The 19,417-nt window shown below is 36.8% G+C and overlaps 1 protein-coding gene across 1 annotated transcript; it reads right to left on the bottom strand.

Moving 5' to 3' along the window:
* Positions 1 to 357: 357 nt before the first annotated feature.
* Positions 358 to 19,296, bottom strand: LOC137386932 (gametogenetin-binding protein 2-like). Its single transcript, XM_068073164.1, has 13 exons — positions 19,100 to 19,296; positions 17,398 to 17,588; positions 16,132 to 16,287; positions 14,243 to 14,341; positions 12,168 to 12,278; positions 10,139 to 10,342; positions 8,642 to 8,816; positions 8,066 to 8,227; positions 5,608 to 5,821; positions 3,623 to 3,820; positions 2,425 to 2,504; positions 1,218 to 1,274; positions 358 to 1,074 (listed from the first exon to the last, which is right to left on the bottom strand). The coding sequence occupies exons 1-13, from the start codon at positions 19,184 to 19,186 to the stop codon at positions 874 to 876; spliced, it is 1,935 nt and encodes a 644-aa protein (XP_067929265.1). The 5' UTR covers positions 19,187 to 19,296; the 3' UTR covers positions 358 to 873.
* Between the last annotated feature and the right edge of the window lie 121 nt (positions 19,297 to 19,417).

Here is a 19,417-nt window from a genome sequence, read left to right as displayed (position 1 = left end):
CGAAAAATCTTTCTCCGTTTCCTTTGCCCATACTTATAGTCTCGGCCGGTTTTCAACAGTTCTCTGATGGTGGTGGCTCTTTCGAAACATAAAACTGTTGTAAACGTTTTATGAACACATTTTCTCACCCTTTACTGAATTTTAAAGTATTTATGAAGCTTATACACTCACAGCTTATAAACACTGCGCATAGTATGATAGAAGAGTGGTGCATCATATGGTGAAATTACCATCGTTACCTATATTAATAGTTTGGCAAATACATTCTGTAATGTCATTGGTACTTTGAAAGTATAATAACCAATGCATTGTGCTCAACAAATAAATGGCTTTTGTAATACCAAAGCAAATCAGAAGTTAAAATATTGAACTTTATTGATTCCATCATGGAATGTAGCCAGCATACAATAATGTTGCTCATCAAGTATGGGCAGGAAATGCTTTTGCATATGACATGATAGTTGTACAAGAAAATTCATCATCATTAAAAATATTTCCAATCATTAGCATCCACACAATTCATTACACGCAGATTACATTAAATATCAATAAAACTAATAGGTTACCAAAAATACAAATAATTTAATGCCGAACAATATATTAAAATCATTTCAACAGTTCTTTGAAACTACAAAACATTAAGCACGCTACATTGTGTAACATTTACTTTTTCACAAAAGTCAACCTAAGCATTTGGTATGACAGCGGAATTATATAACCAGATATTACATGGTTACCATCATCAGCTAAATTAGAAGCCATCAAACAATGCTTGCCGCGACAAATCTTTCTGAGTGCTAATGACAAGTAGGAAAAAAACTGTCAATTGTATGATGACAGGCAAGGCGGGTACTCCTTGGCCACAATGGAACATTAACATTTATCACAAAGGCATTCTTCGCCCACCCGGTTACAGCACTGTCGCTGTTTCTGCATTCGATCATCAAAGCGCTGCTTCAGTGTCTCACGCAGGGCAAGACGAGCTTTTATTACTTTAGGCTTGTTGGCTTTGAATGCTGCAATATCTGCTGCAGATATGTACTCTTCCGTCTCTTCACCCTTCTCGCCACATGACTATATAAAAGTTGTGATACCAATTAATATATAATATATTAATATATACTAGAAAAATATGAATGAGAAATTAAATGCAATTGAGGAAATAAACATAAAACAATTTTTGTTAAAGAATCTTAGAGAAGAAACTCTGAACTCACCTCCAACATATCTTGCAGCGTGGAGTGAAACTTGCTCATTTGACCAGCATCAGACTTCTACAAGTAAAACAGAGGAAGGTTGTCTACAACTATGAAAATATTATTACAATGGAACCTCGGTTCTCGAACAAAATCCGTTCCGAAAGGTTATTCAAAAACCGAGTTGTTCGAGATTCAAAACAATTATTCTCATTAGAATAAATGTACAGGTATGTAAATTTTAATCCGTTCCAAGTCAAGAAAACAACTTCGGTAAAGTATTTGTTAAAGATTTTACGCCATAAACTGTACTGTATACTGCATACTATAAATAAAAACGGTGGATATAGATCGTGTTTATTTCTAATAAAAGATTTTCTATCTATGATGATGAAAACAGAAAACAAAAAGTAAACATTTCGTATGTTTTGATCTTAAAACATCAAAAACGTTAAAGGTTAAGATACAATACCAAAAATTGCAGAAATTGATAATGAAACAGCAAAGAATACAACAAATATGTTACATCAAAAGTCGTGTTAAAAGAAAATATAAACAGCAATGGCAAATTTACTTTACATATTTGAAGGAGAATCTTTCTCCAAAACAATTTACGCTAACTCGACTAGAGGAGTTGTCTCTCTAGAAAATCTCTTCGGTAGAGAGACATCGTCCTAGATGGTTTCTTCCTCTTTGTAAAGAATTTATGAAGCGTAACTTGCTTCTCCCTTTGTTAACGAACGCTTCCATGCTGTTTCCGGAGCTGTTCCAAACGTTTAATTTTAATGCAGATGCTCCAGTTTGGTCGAGAACCGAATTTATGTTTGAGATGCGAGACGAACAAATCTCAATTTTTTTGGTCGATCCCCGAAGCGTTCGAGAACCGAAGCGTTTGAGAACCGAGGTTCCACTGTATTAACTACAATAAAGTAGCAACAAAAAAACAGTTTACAACATACAGAAAATATTTTGGGTTCAATGCAATCTTTTTCCCTGTAATACGTATTGTCATAGCGAAATAATTTGCGGATGATTTTGAAGAATCATCATCACTCTGTCATGTCTCAAGCTTTATTTTTCATTTGCAAACTTCAGTCTCCTACCTCAGGTACTGAATGGCAGTGTTTGTACTCAGGTACTGAACGAAAATGATTGTTCACAACTAGATAATAAATGACAACGTTTTACTCAAATTGGGTGTGAGAATCGGCAATGACAAAGTACGTACTTGAGTTGAAGGTGATGCACTGCTGGACAGGCCACAGCCACACGTGGTCGACTCACAGGAATGGTCCAGACTCGCCTCATCTGCACAAGAGACAAGAGCATTTAAAATATGCCCACCGTATGACTACAGCAGTTTGTACATCGACAAGTCTACTAAGCTATCCAGATAAAAACACAAACGCCTAGCCGATAGAAAACTTACTCCAAGGATTCATACAAAATTTTCCAACATTTCGTCAATTCTGTTCATATTTTTTACAGTAAACATAACATTAGAAGCTTTTCCCAAATTAAGAGACTCAGTTGTTCGCAAAAATGAAAAATTATTTAGCTCTTATCACTCTACAAAGAATAAGGATTTGAATCCAACTTATTTGAATCCAAACATTATTATATTATGGACTGAGATGTCATAGCAGTGTTTTAAAGCTGTGGCTGTTATAACAGCAACCACATGATAGCAATATGACCACATGATAGCAATATGACCACATGATAGCAATATGACCACATGATAGCAATATGACCACATGATAGCAATATGACCACATGATAGCAATATGACCACATGATAGCAATATGACCACATGATAGCAATATGACCACATGATAGCAATATGACCACATGATAGCAATATGACCACATGATAGCAATATGACCACATGATAGCCGTGTGACCACATGATAGCCGTGTGACCACATGATAGCCGTGTGACCACATGATAGCCGTGTGACCACATGATAGCCGTGTGACCACATGATAGCCGTGTGACCACATGATAGCCGTGTGACCACATGATAGCCGTGTGACCACATGATAGCAGCGTGACCACATGATAGCAGCGTGACCACATGATAGCAACGTGACCACATGATAGCAATATGACTAATTAATGACCTTGAGATGAACTTTAGTAGGCAAGTTGTCGCCCTTCTGAAGTCATGATTATGACAATCGGTGTTTTAATAGTCACTGCTATAATGTGGTCGCCAATTTGAAACCACCAACCAAGTCATGTGAAGCTGTTTTAACAGTTGCAATATAGCCTTGATAGCTATACAGAGGTAACGTCTTCTGGAAATCGTTCAACAAAACACATGAATCGAGCTTAGGCCTATGAGTCAAGAAATTTAGCTTTTAGTGATGCGGCGTATCTCCCTACTAACTTCTAGTCTTAGAACCTTTGAGCAGGCATACCTGAAGTAGGTTTATCGCAGTCAGGGTCGATGAGGAGGGCTCCAGGTTCAGTGTCATTGCTCGATGCGCTACACGAGTCGCAACCGTCAAAACCGGATGAATAGCCAAGGTCGCTGGTGCTCGTCTTTACTGCACAGTTGTATGGAAGCAAAGTTGCCATTGGTTTGACATGTACTGGCGATTGGCTAACTTCGCTGTCTGCAAGACACAATAACATAACTCCTGAATAGTGACCATGGCAAGTAGAGATGTTCTGGTACAGAAGACATAGTATCAATCCACTACTAGCCATATTTTTATGGTGCTGATGCTCTCAGCATCTATTATAACATCTGCACGATGATCAAATGAACTATGATCAAATGAATGAGCTGCAAATCAAGCAAGGCCAAATACTGAAAGATCAGAAACCGGTAATCCGTTAAAATAGCCCAATGTTAAGGTCAATGTCTATTATGAATGCAACATTGTTGTAGACTTGGTATGTAATTATTGCAACACCAGAGAAGTCAGCATAACGATTAAAGAGTCAGCAAAGCAAAGTTCTCCTCGTCAGTTTTTTAATAGTTCTCTAATAAAACACAGTTGAATAACAAGTAGAATAGTGATTATACGCATATGTAGATAGTCTAACTAGGCCATGTGAACATTAAATTATTATAGAATATTATACTATTTTATTTCTACGTTCGCTATTTTCGCTTGTTGTAGGTTTGTTCCCCACCCTGTTCCTCGTGATATCTCCTGATAAAAAAGAAAGTATGAAACAGTTTGATATTATTTGACTAGCAAAGTGAAAAAGAGCTGCGTACAGTGAATCCCCGAGTTATAGGGTCCCTGTCTTAGTCTTTCCGTTTTTCGATGTGGAACATAAAGTTTTTTCTGGCACCTCGTTATGGCATTTTCCCCACTATTTGACATCAACATGTCCCTCTGAAATTCAAATTTGCACATCATCATTCAATCTTTTTTGTTAAAATAATTTGAAAAAATGTTTTACTAAAGGTCGACTAAAAGTAATAAAGAAAGCGAGGCAAAAAGCACAAAACCGGAAACGGGTAATAAAAAACTATGACGATGACAAAATTAAAGTTAAGGGTTGTAAAATACTAAAACTAAGTTTTGTGTGTATGTAGCAGCATTACAAGTCTAGTGCACTGAACTGCGACCAACTTTCTCTCACACCGCTGTTAGACATTGTCTGTCTGGAAGGTAAAAACTCCATACAGTACCATTCATAGTAATGTTACATGTTATTGCAGATCATAACCATTGAATAGGTAATTATAGTTAGTAAGGTTAACATACTATTTTGTTACTTATTTTAACATGTACTCATATAAATATAAAATGTTTTTACCGGGGAGGTGTGCCTTAGATAATTACTATAGGTTCCCATACCGTTCCATACGACATTTTCACCTTACGATCCCAACACTAGAACGAGCTAATGCCGTATGATGAGAGTTCCCTGTACATATGTACTGATTTACCAAACCGCTTTATTTCAAGAGACTTCAAACACCCGTGTTGAAATTACTTCGGGTTAAGAGACAAACCTAAAGTTAAGGTATAAGGGTTAAAATAATTATATATAACTATTTTATATTATAATTATAATTAACATATATGTTAAGACGACATCAAAGCTTGACTGATTTCATATAATAAAAAAACAATGTACATCTTAGTAAGATAGCTTCGGAGCTAGCATAAAATCGGTTTACCCATCTATACTGTAGTTTAAAAAGAATCCACGCCTCGAAGATGACGGTAAGGAATATTTCTTAATAGACTATAGAAATACATATAAATTGGTCATGATGCCTGTAAGCATATCTCACACCTGAGACAATGCATAGATGATCGGCGTCAAAACTATCCATTCAGATAAGATAACTCATAACATTAACTTATAACTCCAAATTGCAATTTTCTACTCTCAGCCATCAATAAAAGTTGTTGCTCAGCACTCTAGCACAAACCTGTTTCTGAGTGGTGACTGGTTTCATCCCGATCACAGCTGCACAAAGTTGTAGAAGTGGGTTTGGTCTGGGACTTGGCTGAAACGGGTGAGGTGCTGGTTGGGTAACGATTGGGACTGAGAGAGTTGCATGGGATGCACCTGTCTGGGGATGTCATCTGTCCATGAGACAACTCCGAACATTGGTTACATCCACCCACAACACACTCTTCACTCTATGCAACAGACAGAACAAGTTTGTTAGAGCGTATTATGACAGGGTATTAATATAGATACCTGTATATGATGACTGTACTAGCCTCAATTGATATCATAGATAAGATATCAATGGAGTTATAGTATCTATTTTAGATATGATAAATAAGCAAAAAAAGTTTGAATAAAATAATAAGAATAGCCTTTATAGGTTACCATCGTTTACTTGTTTTCTATTTAACCCTGAGGATCAGTATTTAGGGCACCTGCAGTTGATTGTCAAAATAGACTCGCTGCATAAGAGTTTACCACACCCATGCCTCGTAAGACCAAGAGGCCCTGTAACACTACTAAATTAGTAAAATGTTCTAGTTGCCAGGAATTGCAATAATTTAAGACTACATGGCTTTAGTAATCTGATATAAAGTGGGCGCTCAGATATGTGAGGAACATGCTTTTGAGGTACACATGTGCAATTGGGATTCCAATCATCTACCTATCACAATTATAAGTTTCTGTCTTGATCGATGTACACGAGTGTACAAGATAACAGAGTCCAATAGACTTCATTGACAGTGGACAAGCGCATCACAAAAAACAGTGCTCCGAGATGTATATAAATAGTTCATTCTTGCAGACTATCGCAACCAAACATGTGCTGCTTCACCAACAAATTTTATTGAATTCGAATACCATGTGATTATCCAATAGATGGAGTAATAATCATGTTAATTGCTTATCTTTGAAGGCAGCACATCAACAATAACTCCAAGTTCAGGGAAACATGTAGGCCTAAATGATGGCTTATCTATCATGTATCGATAAGTATTTTATTATAAACCACCTTGTGTACACGGATAGACTCTAAAGCAGCCTAAACACCAGTTTTGTGAGTGAAATTGAATTTTTAAAGTTACACTTTGGGTACTCTAAATATGCAACAAGCTATATCAAAACTATTGGCTGATGATGTGGGTCAATAACTGGTTTTTATAAGGTTATCATGTGATCTTGTGTTGGCAGGTCAACCCAGAATATTAATTTCCAAACTTGGGATAAGTTGCAGAGCTTGACTGATTCCACGTCCGAAGGTAGATATAAATGGCACACATGATTTTCAATTTTATTTTTGCGCCTACCAATATTGTTCATCCAATCAGTAGAAGCTCGTCAAAAAACTAGCCAATGTGATTCCATACACAAAGTTAAACAATGATACATCGATCATAACAGTTCTGAAACTACAGTATGTCAACAGGTCGTCTTTCGATGCACTAAATCTCTCTAACTATCGACGTAACGTGACCTCATGAAAACAGCAAAAGCTATATATGTGTGAGAAGCTTGCTAATAATCACTAGTCAATGTACAACTAGTAATATAATACAGTTTTTTATATACATATACAATCTAGCAGTAAGCCTGGCGATGCTTATAATTTCTTTCAATTTAAATCAGATAGTCAGCGGGTGGGTGTCTAGGCTGGAAACAGACAAAGTTTTAAAACCAATGTTTTTGGTGACCTGGCAGAAGGCGCATAGGACGCACTTACACACCCTAACAATGTATGATGTATTAATATAGATGTGCAGGTACGTATATAAAAAAGGTGATAGTGCATATATAAAAGGAAAAACTTGTTGAAAACATGAGCATGCCATAAAATGTTCAGAAGTTCAGGAATTTTCTCTGAACTGTATCGCCTGTCTCCATCCACCCACCAACATATCTCAATATGTACCAACATATCTCATCGTGTACCAACATATCTCATCGTGTACTAACATATCTCAACGTGTACCAACATATCTCAACGTGTACCAACATATCTCAACGTGTACCAACATATCTCAACGTGTACCGACATAGCTCAACGTGTACCGACATATCTCAACGTGTCCCGACATATCTCAACGTGTACCGACATATCTCAACGTGTACCGACATATCTCAACGTGTACCGACAGATCTTAACGTGTACCGACATATCTCAACGTGTACCGACATATCTCAACGTGTACCGACATATCTCAACGTGTACCGACATATTTCAACGTGTACCGACATATTTCAACGTGTACCGACATATTTCAACGTGTACCGACATATCTCAACGTGTACCGACATATCTCAACGTGTACCGACATATCTCAACGTGTACCGACATATCTCAACGTGTACCGACATATCTCAACGTGTACCAACATATCTCAACGTGTACCAACATATCTCAATGTGTACAACCCTAACACGCAGTAACAAACCTCATTGTCAGGGGAGTTCTCCTTGTTCTTTTTACTCAGTTTGGACTTTTTCTTCTTTTTCCTCTTCATTTCCTTTTTATGCTCTTTGTTCTTCTCCTCGAGCTCAAGTTCAGAGCAGAGCAGCTCGAGCTGTGAAATCCCTTGCTTCTCCTCAAGCGCCACCTGTCGAGACAGCAACAAGTTTATCCTAGCAAAAAATATTCTACTGAACCTTTCTACACCTGATAGAAGTAGTGGCTCCACCTCGAGTGTCACCTGTCAGCATTGTATCATATGATATGGTGGTCGTTGTTGTTGAGTCACCTGTCAGCATCGTATCATATGATGGCTGATGTCTAGAGACAAATGGGCCCACTGATCAAACCAAACGATAGTAAAGAGTGGCAATACTTATTTGACATTGTCGGCAGCGGCTATAGGAAATTGATTAAACCAGCTCATCCTTACAAACACTCCGAAGTGTCAACAATTATAAAGTCTGTCCTTCTGCGAGTTGTTACAGCCATTAGCATTTGCCACTTGTTACCATTACCTGCACAACAGTGACACCAAATCTCTATTAATCCACATATTTACCTCAAAGTTCTGCTTCAGGCAGCAAATACCAATGTAAAATAACTGCTGCCATGTCTGTTCCTCGAGTTTTATTTTTTGAAGGAGACGATTAAACCTGACGTAAAGGTAGGAGCCGAGGCAGGTCAGCACCTCTTCTTGGGCGATGTCCAAAGTTTTGGCGTGTCTCTCCCGACGACTGCGAAAAGAAAAACAAAGCGAAATGCACAAACAGATTTAACCGGTAGGTTTACTAACATTGAAACATAAAAGGATAAAAGAAGGTTAATCTATATTTTCCAATAGGATACCGAGCCTAGTCATTGGCTAAACCAACAAAGTTGTTTTAATCTAAATTAAGGTGCTCGTAGACACAGTTCTAAATCATTTGTCATAGCATTAATAGCAGCACTGCCTTTCAGACCTGAAATCTTCATGAAGCCTGTTAAGTCTAAATTTTCTTGAAACAGTACAATTTTGTGGAAAAAGGTAAAAAAGCTGGTAAAAATAAAAAATTAAATGCAAAGTAATAAAAGTATAAGGATTAGGTCAATGCAAGTTCTATATAGTGTGAGTTAGAATAAGTTATTCTGTGTAGTTCTAATACTCACTCTACCGCAGAACATGCGCATCACAGACACTCCGCTACAGGCACTACAGGTCACGCATTTTCAAGGAAACAAATAAAACCTCTTATTACTGATTATTACTGTTAATTTAGTTTTTGCATATAGTTGAGGTTTTTACTTAAATCTGTTACATTGAGTTATACAATGTGCACATTTGTATTATCACCACGTGTAATTACTTCAAGTATTCATCATTGATAAGCAGTACAACAAGCGATCCTAAATAAGACAGAGCCGCAGTAGCTTATCAGTGGAATACAGCAACTCAGCGCACAGCTGACCTTCAGTCTATCACTTGACAGTATCACTGTCAGACTGGTGATCTAAAATAATTAAATCTTAATAGGTTTTCCATGAATGGCTTAGATAGTCACAAACTGATATTTTAAGAATTGATCAAACATTGGAAATTCCAGCCAAGACTTCTGAACCATGTTGACACATTGGAATACCTATCCAACCCTGAGACCACAAACTTCAGGGATGTTGATAAAATGGAATCCCTAACCAACCATGAGAGCACAACCTGTATGTATATTGACACACCGGAATTCCCAGTCAAGAGTTCGCAACCTTAGTGTGTGTCGATACACTGGAATTCCCAGTCGAGAGATCACAACCTTAGTGTATGTTGAAACACCGGAATCCCTAACCATCCAAGAGACCATCACCTTTGTATATGTTGACACATTGGCGTTTCTACCCAACCATTAGAACACATGACACATTGGCATCTCTAGACAATTATGAGAATCTCCCGATCATGTCGACATATTAGAATACCTAGCCAATCATGAAACTCTGAACCAATACTTCTAATCTCCTGTAAAGTTCCGTCAAGAAAGTGTCTGAAGCATCATTTATTTTACTAACTGACTTTGGGGGCTCTCACCTGCCCATGAGATCTGGTTCCGCACGAGCTATAAGGTTTGCAATAAACTCCACCTCATTCTTGACGTGCACATGCTTGGCATTCTTGCAGTAGTTGATGCCCTCATAGAGGGCTGGGCAGTAGCTTTTATCCTTTTTCTTCCCATCGTCTCCGATGAGCAGTCCGTGAGCGTGCAGCACTTTGGTTTTGCACTCGATACAAAATCTGTAACGCCGTATGTAAGATTAAAACCACCAACTTTATAACGAGGAATGTTTTGTACATTGCCATATTTAAAATATCCAGAACGAGACATGTGCACTTTTATATTATTCAAATAAAAGAGTTTCACATTTTCACTGTGTCCAACCCAGAACTATATTTGGTTATTAGAGATCTTTTTAAATAATGCTGGAGCAAAGAGTAAATCTAATAAACAACAAACTTAATTAAGTTTAGAAAATATAATGCATTCATACCTCGACATGCAAGTGACCCAACATTCGAGAAAATTGAGATAAGAGCAGAATTTCGAGTAAGTTACTGCTTGGAGATACGAGAAATATTTGAGACTCGAGCAGGTTCTCGAAGCCCACTAAATAGTGAAGTATGCGAGAGGCCACGTTCGAGAACAGCATCAATCGGTCTTTCTCGCCACATCAGTTTGAAATAGTTTTAATAAGGTCTGCTAATAAGCGAGGGAAAACGCGTCAAGCCAGAAACAAATAATCAAAAATTAAGACGATGACATAATTAAAATTAAGTTTGGTAAAAGATTAAAACTTAGCATTAAAGCCCGGTGCTCACTCCACAGTAAGGAGCCGCGGCAGCGCAACCGGCAGCTGCCGATGTTGCTGAGAACCGACAGGCTGGCAAGAGTCGGCGGCAATTTCTCTGCCAGTGGTGGCCGCTGGCAAAGTTCAGCGAGTTGAACTTTTACACAGTCCCAGGTGTAGGTACAAGGATGTCGTCAGTAGTGAGAACAGTGCACAGGTGGCCCGCGCAGCCAGAATGCATTGAGCGTTTTGATTTCCCTAATTTCCATTTTCCAATTAATCCGTATGTCCGATTAGAGTTAAGGAATTAATAAGACCTTTACCCGAAAACACATGTTATATCTTAACTCCATGCATAAAAGATACCATTGTCTAAGAGCAGGCAATTCCTGAATTGCATGATCGCTGCGTGCACCAAAGACGCTAAGAGCATTGTCTTCTCGGGCACCACCAAAGACCGCAGATACACCACCAGCTGTTCACAGTCGGGTAAGAAACACGCTTTAATTGTGTTTAACGAGGTAAATTCATTCAAGTTAAATTGAAAGTTTATGATAAGTTACAAGAATATGATATGTTCATGAAGTCTAGCGTACTGAACGCGTACTGTCAAGTCTCTTTCACACTACGTCGAAAGTAAAAACCCCATACAGTACTGTACATAGCAATGTTACATTTTATTGCAGAACATAACCACTAAAAGCATAGGTACTGAATTACAACAATTAGAAACACGTTCTTCCATCCTAATATCCCGTTTTAGGTGACTTTTCCGAAGTATGGGAACAGATTAATTTGTGTTTAGTTACTTTATATAAGGAATATAATATTGATATACAAGCACATTGGCATACGAGCTCAGTTTCAGAATGCATTAAGCTCGTATGTCAAGGTACGACTGTATAATTGTATGACAACTCAATGCGTGAGTTGTCTGCCCACACAAAGGTTTTATTCATCTGTTTTGTTATCATGTAATTTTGCAGAAAGTTTGCATAAAACATGAAAGACAAAACTTAATTGACAGTTCTTTTCAAATACAAGAGAAGATAACTCTAATCCCAAGAAAAACCATTCTGCAGTAGAATGTGCAACCAACAACAAACAACCAGAATAATGTACTGCTATTTGCATCAACTAGAATTTCATTTTACTATAAACAAATATTGTAGTACAGCCAAAAAAATAAATGAAATAACTTTGACAAGAGGAATTTGTAATGAACTCCTCAAATAGCCAGTGCTCTGACGCATACTGTAGGTAACATTACAAACCTGTGCTTCTCGAGGTAAACAACCATTGCCTCCATAAACTTCTGGTAGTCAATCATTAGCACCTCCTCTCGGCACTCATCTGTGAGAAGAGCCCACAGATCCACCCAGTTACTACCAAGGAAATGAGGAATGAAATGAATACCCTCATATGAGTAGGTAGATGTCTCATGCTATCAAAACTCTATATATAGCAATAAGTTTTTCATGTTGATTTATGTTAAAACCAATTTAATACTCTGAAGCTTAACCTTTAATACACCAGAAAGTCCATAAGCCTAAATCCTAATAACGACTTTCTATCAACTGTGAAAGCACGCAGAAGAGTACAATTTCTTTGGAACTGAATATCATATTGAAGCTCCAAGCTTGTAGAAGTCGAAGAAAAAACCAAAATTCAAATATGGTCCTTTTCACATTTTTCAAAGATGTGATGGTTTAAAGGTAACCGAAGAAACAATGAATGATGCATACCGACCCTAATAGAGTGAATATATTTTTTATGAATTGAAACGCAAATAGTTTTATTGTGCAGCTTTTGACGCTGAGGAGAAGAACCTTTCTAGTTTTATCTATTTATGATATTCATTACTAAATATGTCAGGATGTAATTAGAAACTAATATTCTGAGGGGCAGCCATTTTTTATTTTTTGGTGGGTGAGAAGTGCTTTTGGCATTTTTGAAACATCTCAAAAACTAATACGTCAGTCAGCATGGAACCTTGAAATTGTACTAAAAACTTGTATCACACAAATCGGCCAAAAGTCCGTAATCCTACGTAAAGCGGAAGTACGGAAAAACAAACCAAAGCTATGAAACAATGTTCACTTGTACGTAGGATCTGGTGAAAAAGCATGTCGGCGAATTATGTCAAGCCCAGACTCCAGTGTTAAACTCGCCTCCCTTAGCCCACATACATTGTACAGTGGCATGGCCACACGCTGCCTATTACGCACTCTTACCGCTGCCTACACATTACTTTCTAAAAGCATACTTAACAAAAAACTTTATCAATGAACCATTTCCATGTTTCCGCGTTTCTAGTGCAACTACAAGCATGAGATTCTGTTTATATTCTGCTTTTATAATAAAAACAAACATGAAAGTTATAAAACTTTGCTGACTTTCGCATTACTGAAATAACTGTAGAAAAAGGGCTTGAATCAATAGACAGTGGGTTGGTTGAATATTTGCAATAGTTGTTCACAGTAAGACTTGGTGTTACTACGAATATTAGGCTATCTTAAACAAAATAACACAAAGCAAAACAAGGAAGTAGCAATGGCATACACTTTTTGTTATTGAGTAGATATTTAACTATAAGTATATGTAGCTTTAACAACGGACTTCACATTCGTGCAGAGTACATGAAACGATTATAAATCACTTTGAAAGAAATAGAAATGAATAAAATGAAAGCTGACTGCCCAATAATTTTATCAAAAATACACAGACTTTGTTCAGCCTGCTTAAAATTACTTTAACACTCCACAGCAACAAGCAATCATATTCTCCCCAAGTTCACCCAAAAGCTCTGGCAAGGCGGCTAATATATGGCACCAATTCGGAGACCGATGACTGGGTCTGACATTTAACACTCGTGTGCTTGGTGCATGTGTTTGCAGTTCTATGCCCAGCATACCCTTCATTTTTTCGTGACGTCATTTTATCGTTGTCGGCCATATTTATAGACAATTTTATCGTTAAAAACATGAAGCTTTTGCAATGAATTTTTGACAACGATGCTTTAGGTTGCAGATTTTTTATTATAGTATCAAAACAACACCAAAAAAGTACTATCAAACCAAAGAATAACGAATGTTTTCTAAAAATATGGCAGCTTTTTTAAGAACGAGCGTTATGTGCAAATGGCTTGATGACGTAAAAAAAATGATGGATTGGTGTTAGTTTAGAATACCTTTGGCTTATTGGCTACTTCCGATACTACTGAGTTTTTAAAAAACAAGGATCACTGTAAATATCTTGGAATGTGTAACTTTATTTGACAATTATCCTGCTACCAGCTGGGAGCAGGTAGTAAAATATTACAGATTCTGATGAACAGAAAACTGCATACCTCGTAGATTTGGTTTTCTGGGTGTCGAGAGAATGTAACTGACATCTCTTATTCTTTTTACTTCTTGGAATAGCTCCAACATACTCCTGCAGCTTGTTGCTAGATAGCAAATAATGATCATTTAGACTGCTGTACTAGTAACATCGAACTATGTACAAAAAGGTCAAGCAATATAAACCAAATGCTTTGCTCATTGTAAAATATTTCCAGACAAACTACCGCAAGACCATTGAGTGTACATTTTGCGTAATTTCCATATTAATTTCTTTTTATCTAAAAGAAGTAAAAATGGGCAATTATACTAGTAAAAGGGATTTCCCAATGACATATTGATTAGCAAGTGCAATAATCTGGCATAATTATACTTTACAGCAAACTAATTCCTGCATTTGAAAGTGGACGGTTGGTATTTAAATGATCAGCACATGTTTTGTAACTTTCATGGCTGTTATGTATTCATAGCCTTCATGAAGACTCTACAAAGAGTTTCTTAAAGTCATTGTGAAGTTGTGATAGCAGTAAAAACTGATAAGATGGAAAACCCATAACCTTTTTCCAACACTGTGACTCATGATATACCTAGTATCAAGCATGCAATGGAGCTCATAAAGGAATAAGATTTGTCAACTGCAAAAGGAAACTGCTCTGGTGAAGAAAAAATCCATTCGTAATTGATAAGGCAGTCAACGGTCAACCCATGAACAAACAATAGACATGCTTGCAACCACAAACTGACTATATGACTAGGGAATTTAAAAAAAGGATATATTCATTAGTGTTTGCGCAGTAGCATTGTGAACTTGAACACTTTGTTCTGCTACAAAGAAAAGGAGTTAGCTATTCCAGTGCATTACACAGGTTTACTCATTTATGCATCTTACAACACTCACAGATATATGCCATACTGCTCATAGATATATGCCATACTGCTCATACAGGCCTTACAACACTCATAGATATATGCCATACTGCTCACAGATATATGCCATACTGCTCATACAGGTCTTACAACACTCAGAGATATATGCCATACTGCTCACAGATATATATGCCATACTGCTCATACAGGTCTTACAACACTCAGAGATATATGCCATACTGCTCACAGATATATATGCCATACTGCTCATACAGGTCTTACAACACTCAGAGATATATGCCATACTGCTCACAGATATATATGCCATACTGCTCATACAGGTCTTACAACACTCAGAGATATATGCCATACTGCTCACAGATATATATGCCATACTGCTCATACAGGTCTTACAACACTCAGAGATATATGCCATACTGCTTATACAGGTCTTACAACACTCATAGATATATGCCATACTGCTCATAGATATATGCCATACTGCTCATACAGGGTTTAGAACATTCTGACAGAATGACACGAAAAGTGACATTTTGTTGGCCAAAATAATAACATCAATCAAGGCTGTTGAACCACCAAATAATCAGGCAACACAGCAAACTAGAATAAATCAGAAGTGCGTTAAGATGTGTGTGCATATACAGCACATCAGCAACAAAAAAATTAGTCTCTTATGCTTCCAAATGAATTATATATAAACACTTTTAGGACCAGCTGGTTCAACCAAAGAGAGCCATTTGTATGCTTCCAAGCGTATAAATGGCCTTTGCCAGCAGGCTAGAGTGGGGAACTTTGAACCAAAGTATGGCAACAGATTGATTAAAACTCCACATCGGTTCCTTGTACATTACCCAACACCAAAACATATCAAACATTTCCTCAGGGCTCGCATGCAGTGTACAGTCAAACTCAGAATTCTCGTAGCACCCTAATCGTACCACAAGGTTGTATAAAATCTCAAACTGGAATGTGTGAATCGAGGACACAAGTCTAAAGGTAATAGGCATACCCATAAATGTAGAACATGGCAAACAGCAGCTTAGGGTCATCCCTGAAATTCCTCTTCAATGTAATCTGACAGTGCTTGGCTCGGGAGCTACTGATTTGCATAGGATCCAAGGTCGAATTTCCAGAAAGGGCGAGGTGATCTAACATACGCTCAACACTGGCAAAAGATGACATGCGTAATGACACTGTTGGTCATTTAAAAATGTCTGACAAGCAATAGTGAGCATACTTTAACACTCTACAACTATCAGAGACAAAAGTAAGATGTAGAAGTAAAACTTTGTCAATTATCAGCTTTTCTGAATCAAAGAGAATGTTCATCTATTTCCTGTTGATTAATTTTGCTAGCTTAACAACAACAAAAATTATTTACTAGTAATTTAAAATTATTACCGGCATGAACAGCTTTAGCTACCCATTCACAGTATGCTATTATAGATTACATACATTCTTAACTAATTTAAAAAACAAATTTAAAAAAAGAGTTTTATCGTTTGTTTCAAATACTCAATGGTGTTAACTGACTCTTCTTCATCTAAATATGTATTCTCCTTAATTGTTGTTTCAAATACTCAATGGTGTTAACTGACTCTTCTTCAACTAAATATGTATTCTCCTTAATTGTTGTTTCTAAAAATATCTGAGTTTAAATGATGTTTCTAAAAATGTAGTACAATGCTCTGCAAGAAAAAGCTTGTTTGTCCATTTTTAAAATTGTATATACTGTACATGTAGAGGCTTGCCGCGGCTGACCAACATGGTCAGATAATGAGAGCGTAAAGCAAAAAAATTCTTACTGGCATTGTTAAGCCTAACTGTAATGTTTAGAAACATGTCACCTCAGTTATGGTGCTTTTAAGGAAATATTTACTCCACCAGCCATTTTGTTAAAGCAAAAAATATGTTCCAAAAAATATTCTACAAAATTAAAGATCTGCTCAGATAACTAATAAAAAAACGACAGAAGTCGCAAAAAAAACTGGCTTGCATCAACCACAAGCAACCCTATGACAACAGCTCAACACAACCACTATTGAAATGTTTCGCAAGTCTTGCAGATTTCCATAGTTAACACTACAATTCTATGAACAAGTCTGACCACTTTAACAATACATACTACATACCCGGGTACATACTCAGACATCCACACATTCAAAGCATGACTGATAATCACTGCATTACAGTACACTCTAAATAGGCCTGGTAAAAGAATGTGCTAATACAAGGTACTGACTTCAAAAGACTAGTCAATGAACAAAGTACGGACCTTTTGCGACACCCAACACAGGGAACGAGACTAGCGAGTTGCTCAGCAATCTCACTCTGATTTGTTGTGGTCGCTGAAAGCCTCTCACTCGCATCTAGACTCGTGTACTTAGAGATGAACCTATCAACCTCAATTTGGGAAGCGTTTCCCAAACCACAATTCAAACAACTGTCAGAAAACTGTAACACCATCTAAAATAACAGAATATTTACACAGACTAAATATTACAATCTCAACATAAATGCAAGTTATATGGTACAATGTACTCACCAACTGAAAGTGAGTGTGACAGCCTGGGAAAGTTGTCATTGAAACAACTGAGCTTAATGAAGATTAAGTGACAAATCTAGAGACTGCAGAGACCTGCAGAGGTTTCAAGGCTGACAAGGTTCAAAGGTTGACAGAATAAAGATCTTTTAAATGTAGAATTCAAAAGTTAGCATTCCTGAAGTACTCCTTATGTGATTGTGAAAAGCCTAGCTACATTGTAATAAAATAAAAAAGAACAGCTTACGTCATAAAGATTAACAATTTTGACTAAAACTAAACCCATGGAATACAGCTTGTTTGAAATGCCAAAGATTTTCTAGGAATTATTAGGTAGTTCCTGTGATAATCTACTAAAACACAATAATAGCATTCTAAAAAGGCAATAAATCGATTCGAATGCAAAAAAATAATGAGGCAGAGATCTGAGAAATTTTTGGATTACATAAACCTACAATCTAAAAATAGTTTACTTGGTGATGGCCTTTTAAAGCTCAAAATAAATTTCTATGCAACATGTTATGAACCAGGTCTATGCCTTCTTGTTGTGCTAACTGATGTGTTGGGAATTGACATTTACAAAGTTTTTTCCAGATAAGGATTCTGAAAAAGTTTATGGAAGCAGCAAGCATACAGATATTACTATGTTGTCTACAATGTAGAGTAGCTTGCGATTACAATACCTTTAAGTATGACATCAAGTTTGCACCATAATAAATTTCATTATAGTAGTGTTCCTTTGGGGTATTTCAGATCAGAGATTTTCCCACCGAAATCCTCAAAATGAGGCAACAGCGTGGGAACTCATTGCAAAAGACTCTGCACAATGTTTTAATTTCACTTTTGTTAGTAGTTATATCTGTACATATATATATTTTTGAAATATTGTTTTAATACATACTACATAAATTATACATGTATATATTTTCTGTCCATCATGGTAATTTAGTATTAATTAGCATTTGTATTAGTAATATTTTGCAGTTTACATTAAAAGTAAGACAGTGCAGAAAATAAATAAAATACTCTTGCAAGTACCTCACTCATCTAGAACTCTACTTGATTTGTCGCGAATGTCTCTGGTTGTTCTTGGCCAGAAAGAGTTTGTTGTTGACATATTTAATGACTTTGATTTAGCTTTGCAGTTGTGGAGCTATTGTTTAAAATTAGTAGCCAAATAATGAGCAATAGCAAACTCTGTAAATCAAAATTTAGAATGCAACTTAATGAATGTTATTCAATAGTCTACCTTCATTGAAGGTTTTTCTTTTACAGCTAACGATGGAAAACGTATCCAGCAAAAACTGATGGTGTCAAATAAAGTTATGAAGTCAGAAAAGCGATATCCGCTATGGTATGTCATAATGCAACTACATTTATGCAGGAATCACGAGTTAAAGTAATAGTTGGTGTTACGTTCAAACACGATACTCACCGTTACGTTGTCTTCAACAACTAAGGGCATTTGTCTTTTAGCGTACGTATGGTCGCCACTTTTGACGACTGAAACTAGCTTAGCCATGATCACTAAAATTTTTAAACAGAGATAGCTTTCAAGCTTGCTATATCAACCAAATTTAATCAAATAAAGAAGTGACCATAACATTAATTCGCCAATAGACGGTTTGTTTTGCAATAGGTAACTCCAAAAGTGGTAGACAGTTAGTGTTGCGATTGGACGTGGAAATTGATATTGACCCCGCTATACAGATACCCGGTTGAACATAGGAATTGTGTTTTAAAAATTTACAAA

Source organism: Watersipora subatra, chromosome 2, assembly GCF_963576615.1.
Source record: "Watersipora subatra chromosome 2, tzWatSuba1.1, whole genome shotgun sequence".
In the NCBI taxonomy this organism is placed as follows: domain Eukaryota; kingdom Metazoa; phylum Bryozoa; class Gymnolaemata; order Cheilostomatida; family Watersiporidae; genus Watersipora; species Watersipora subatra.
The sequence above is the reverse complement of the archived record's forward strand: the minus strand, read 5'-3'. Positions and strand labels throughout refer to the sequence as shown.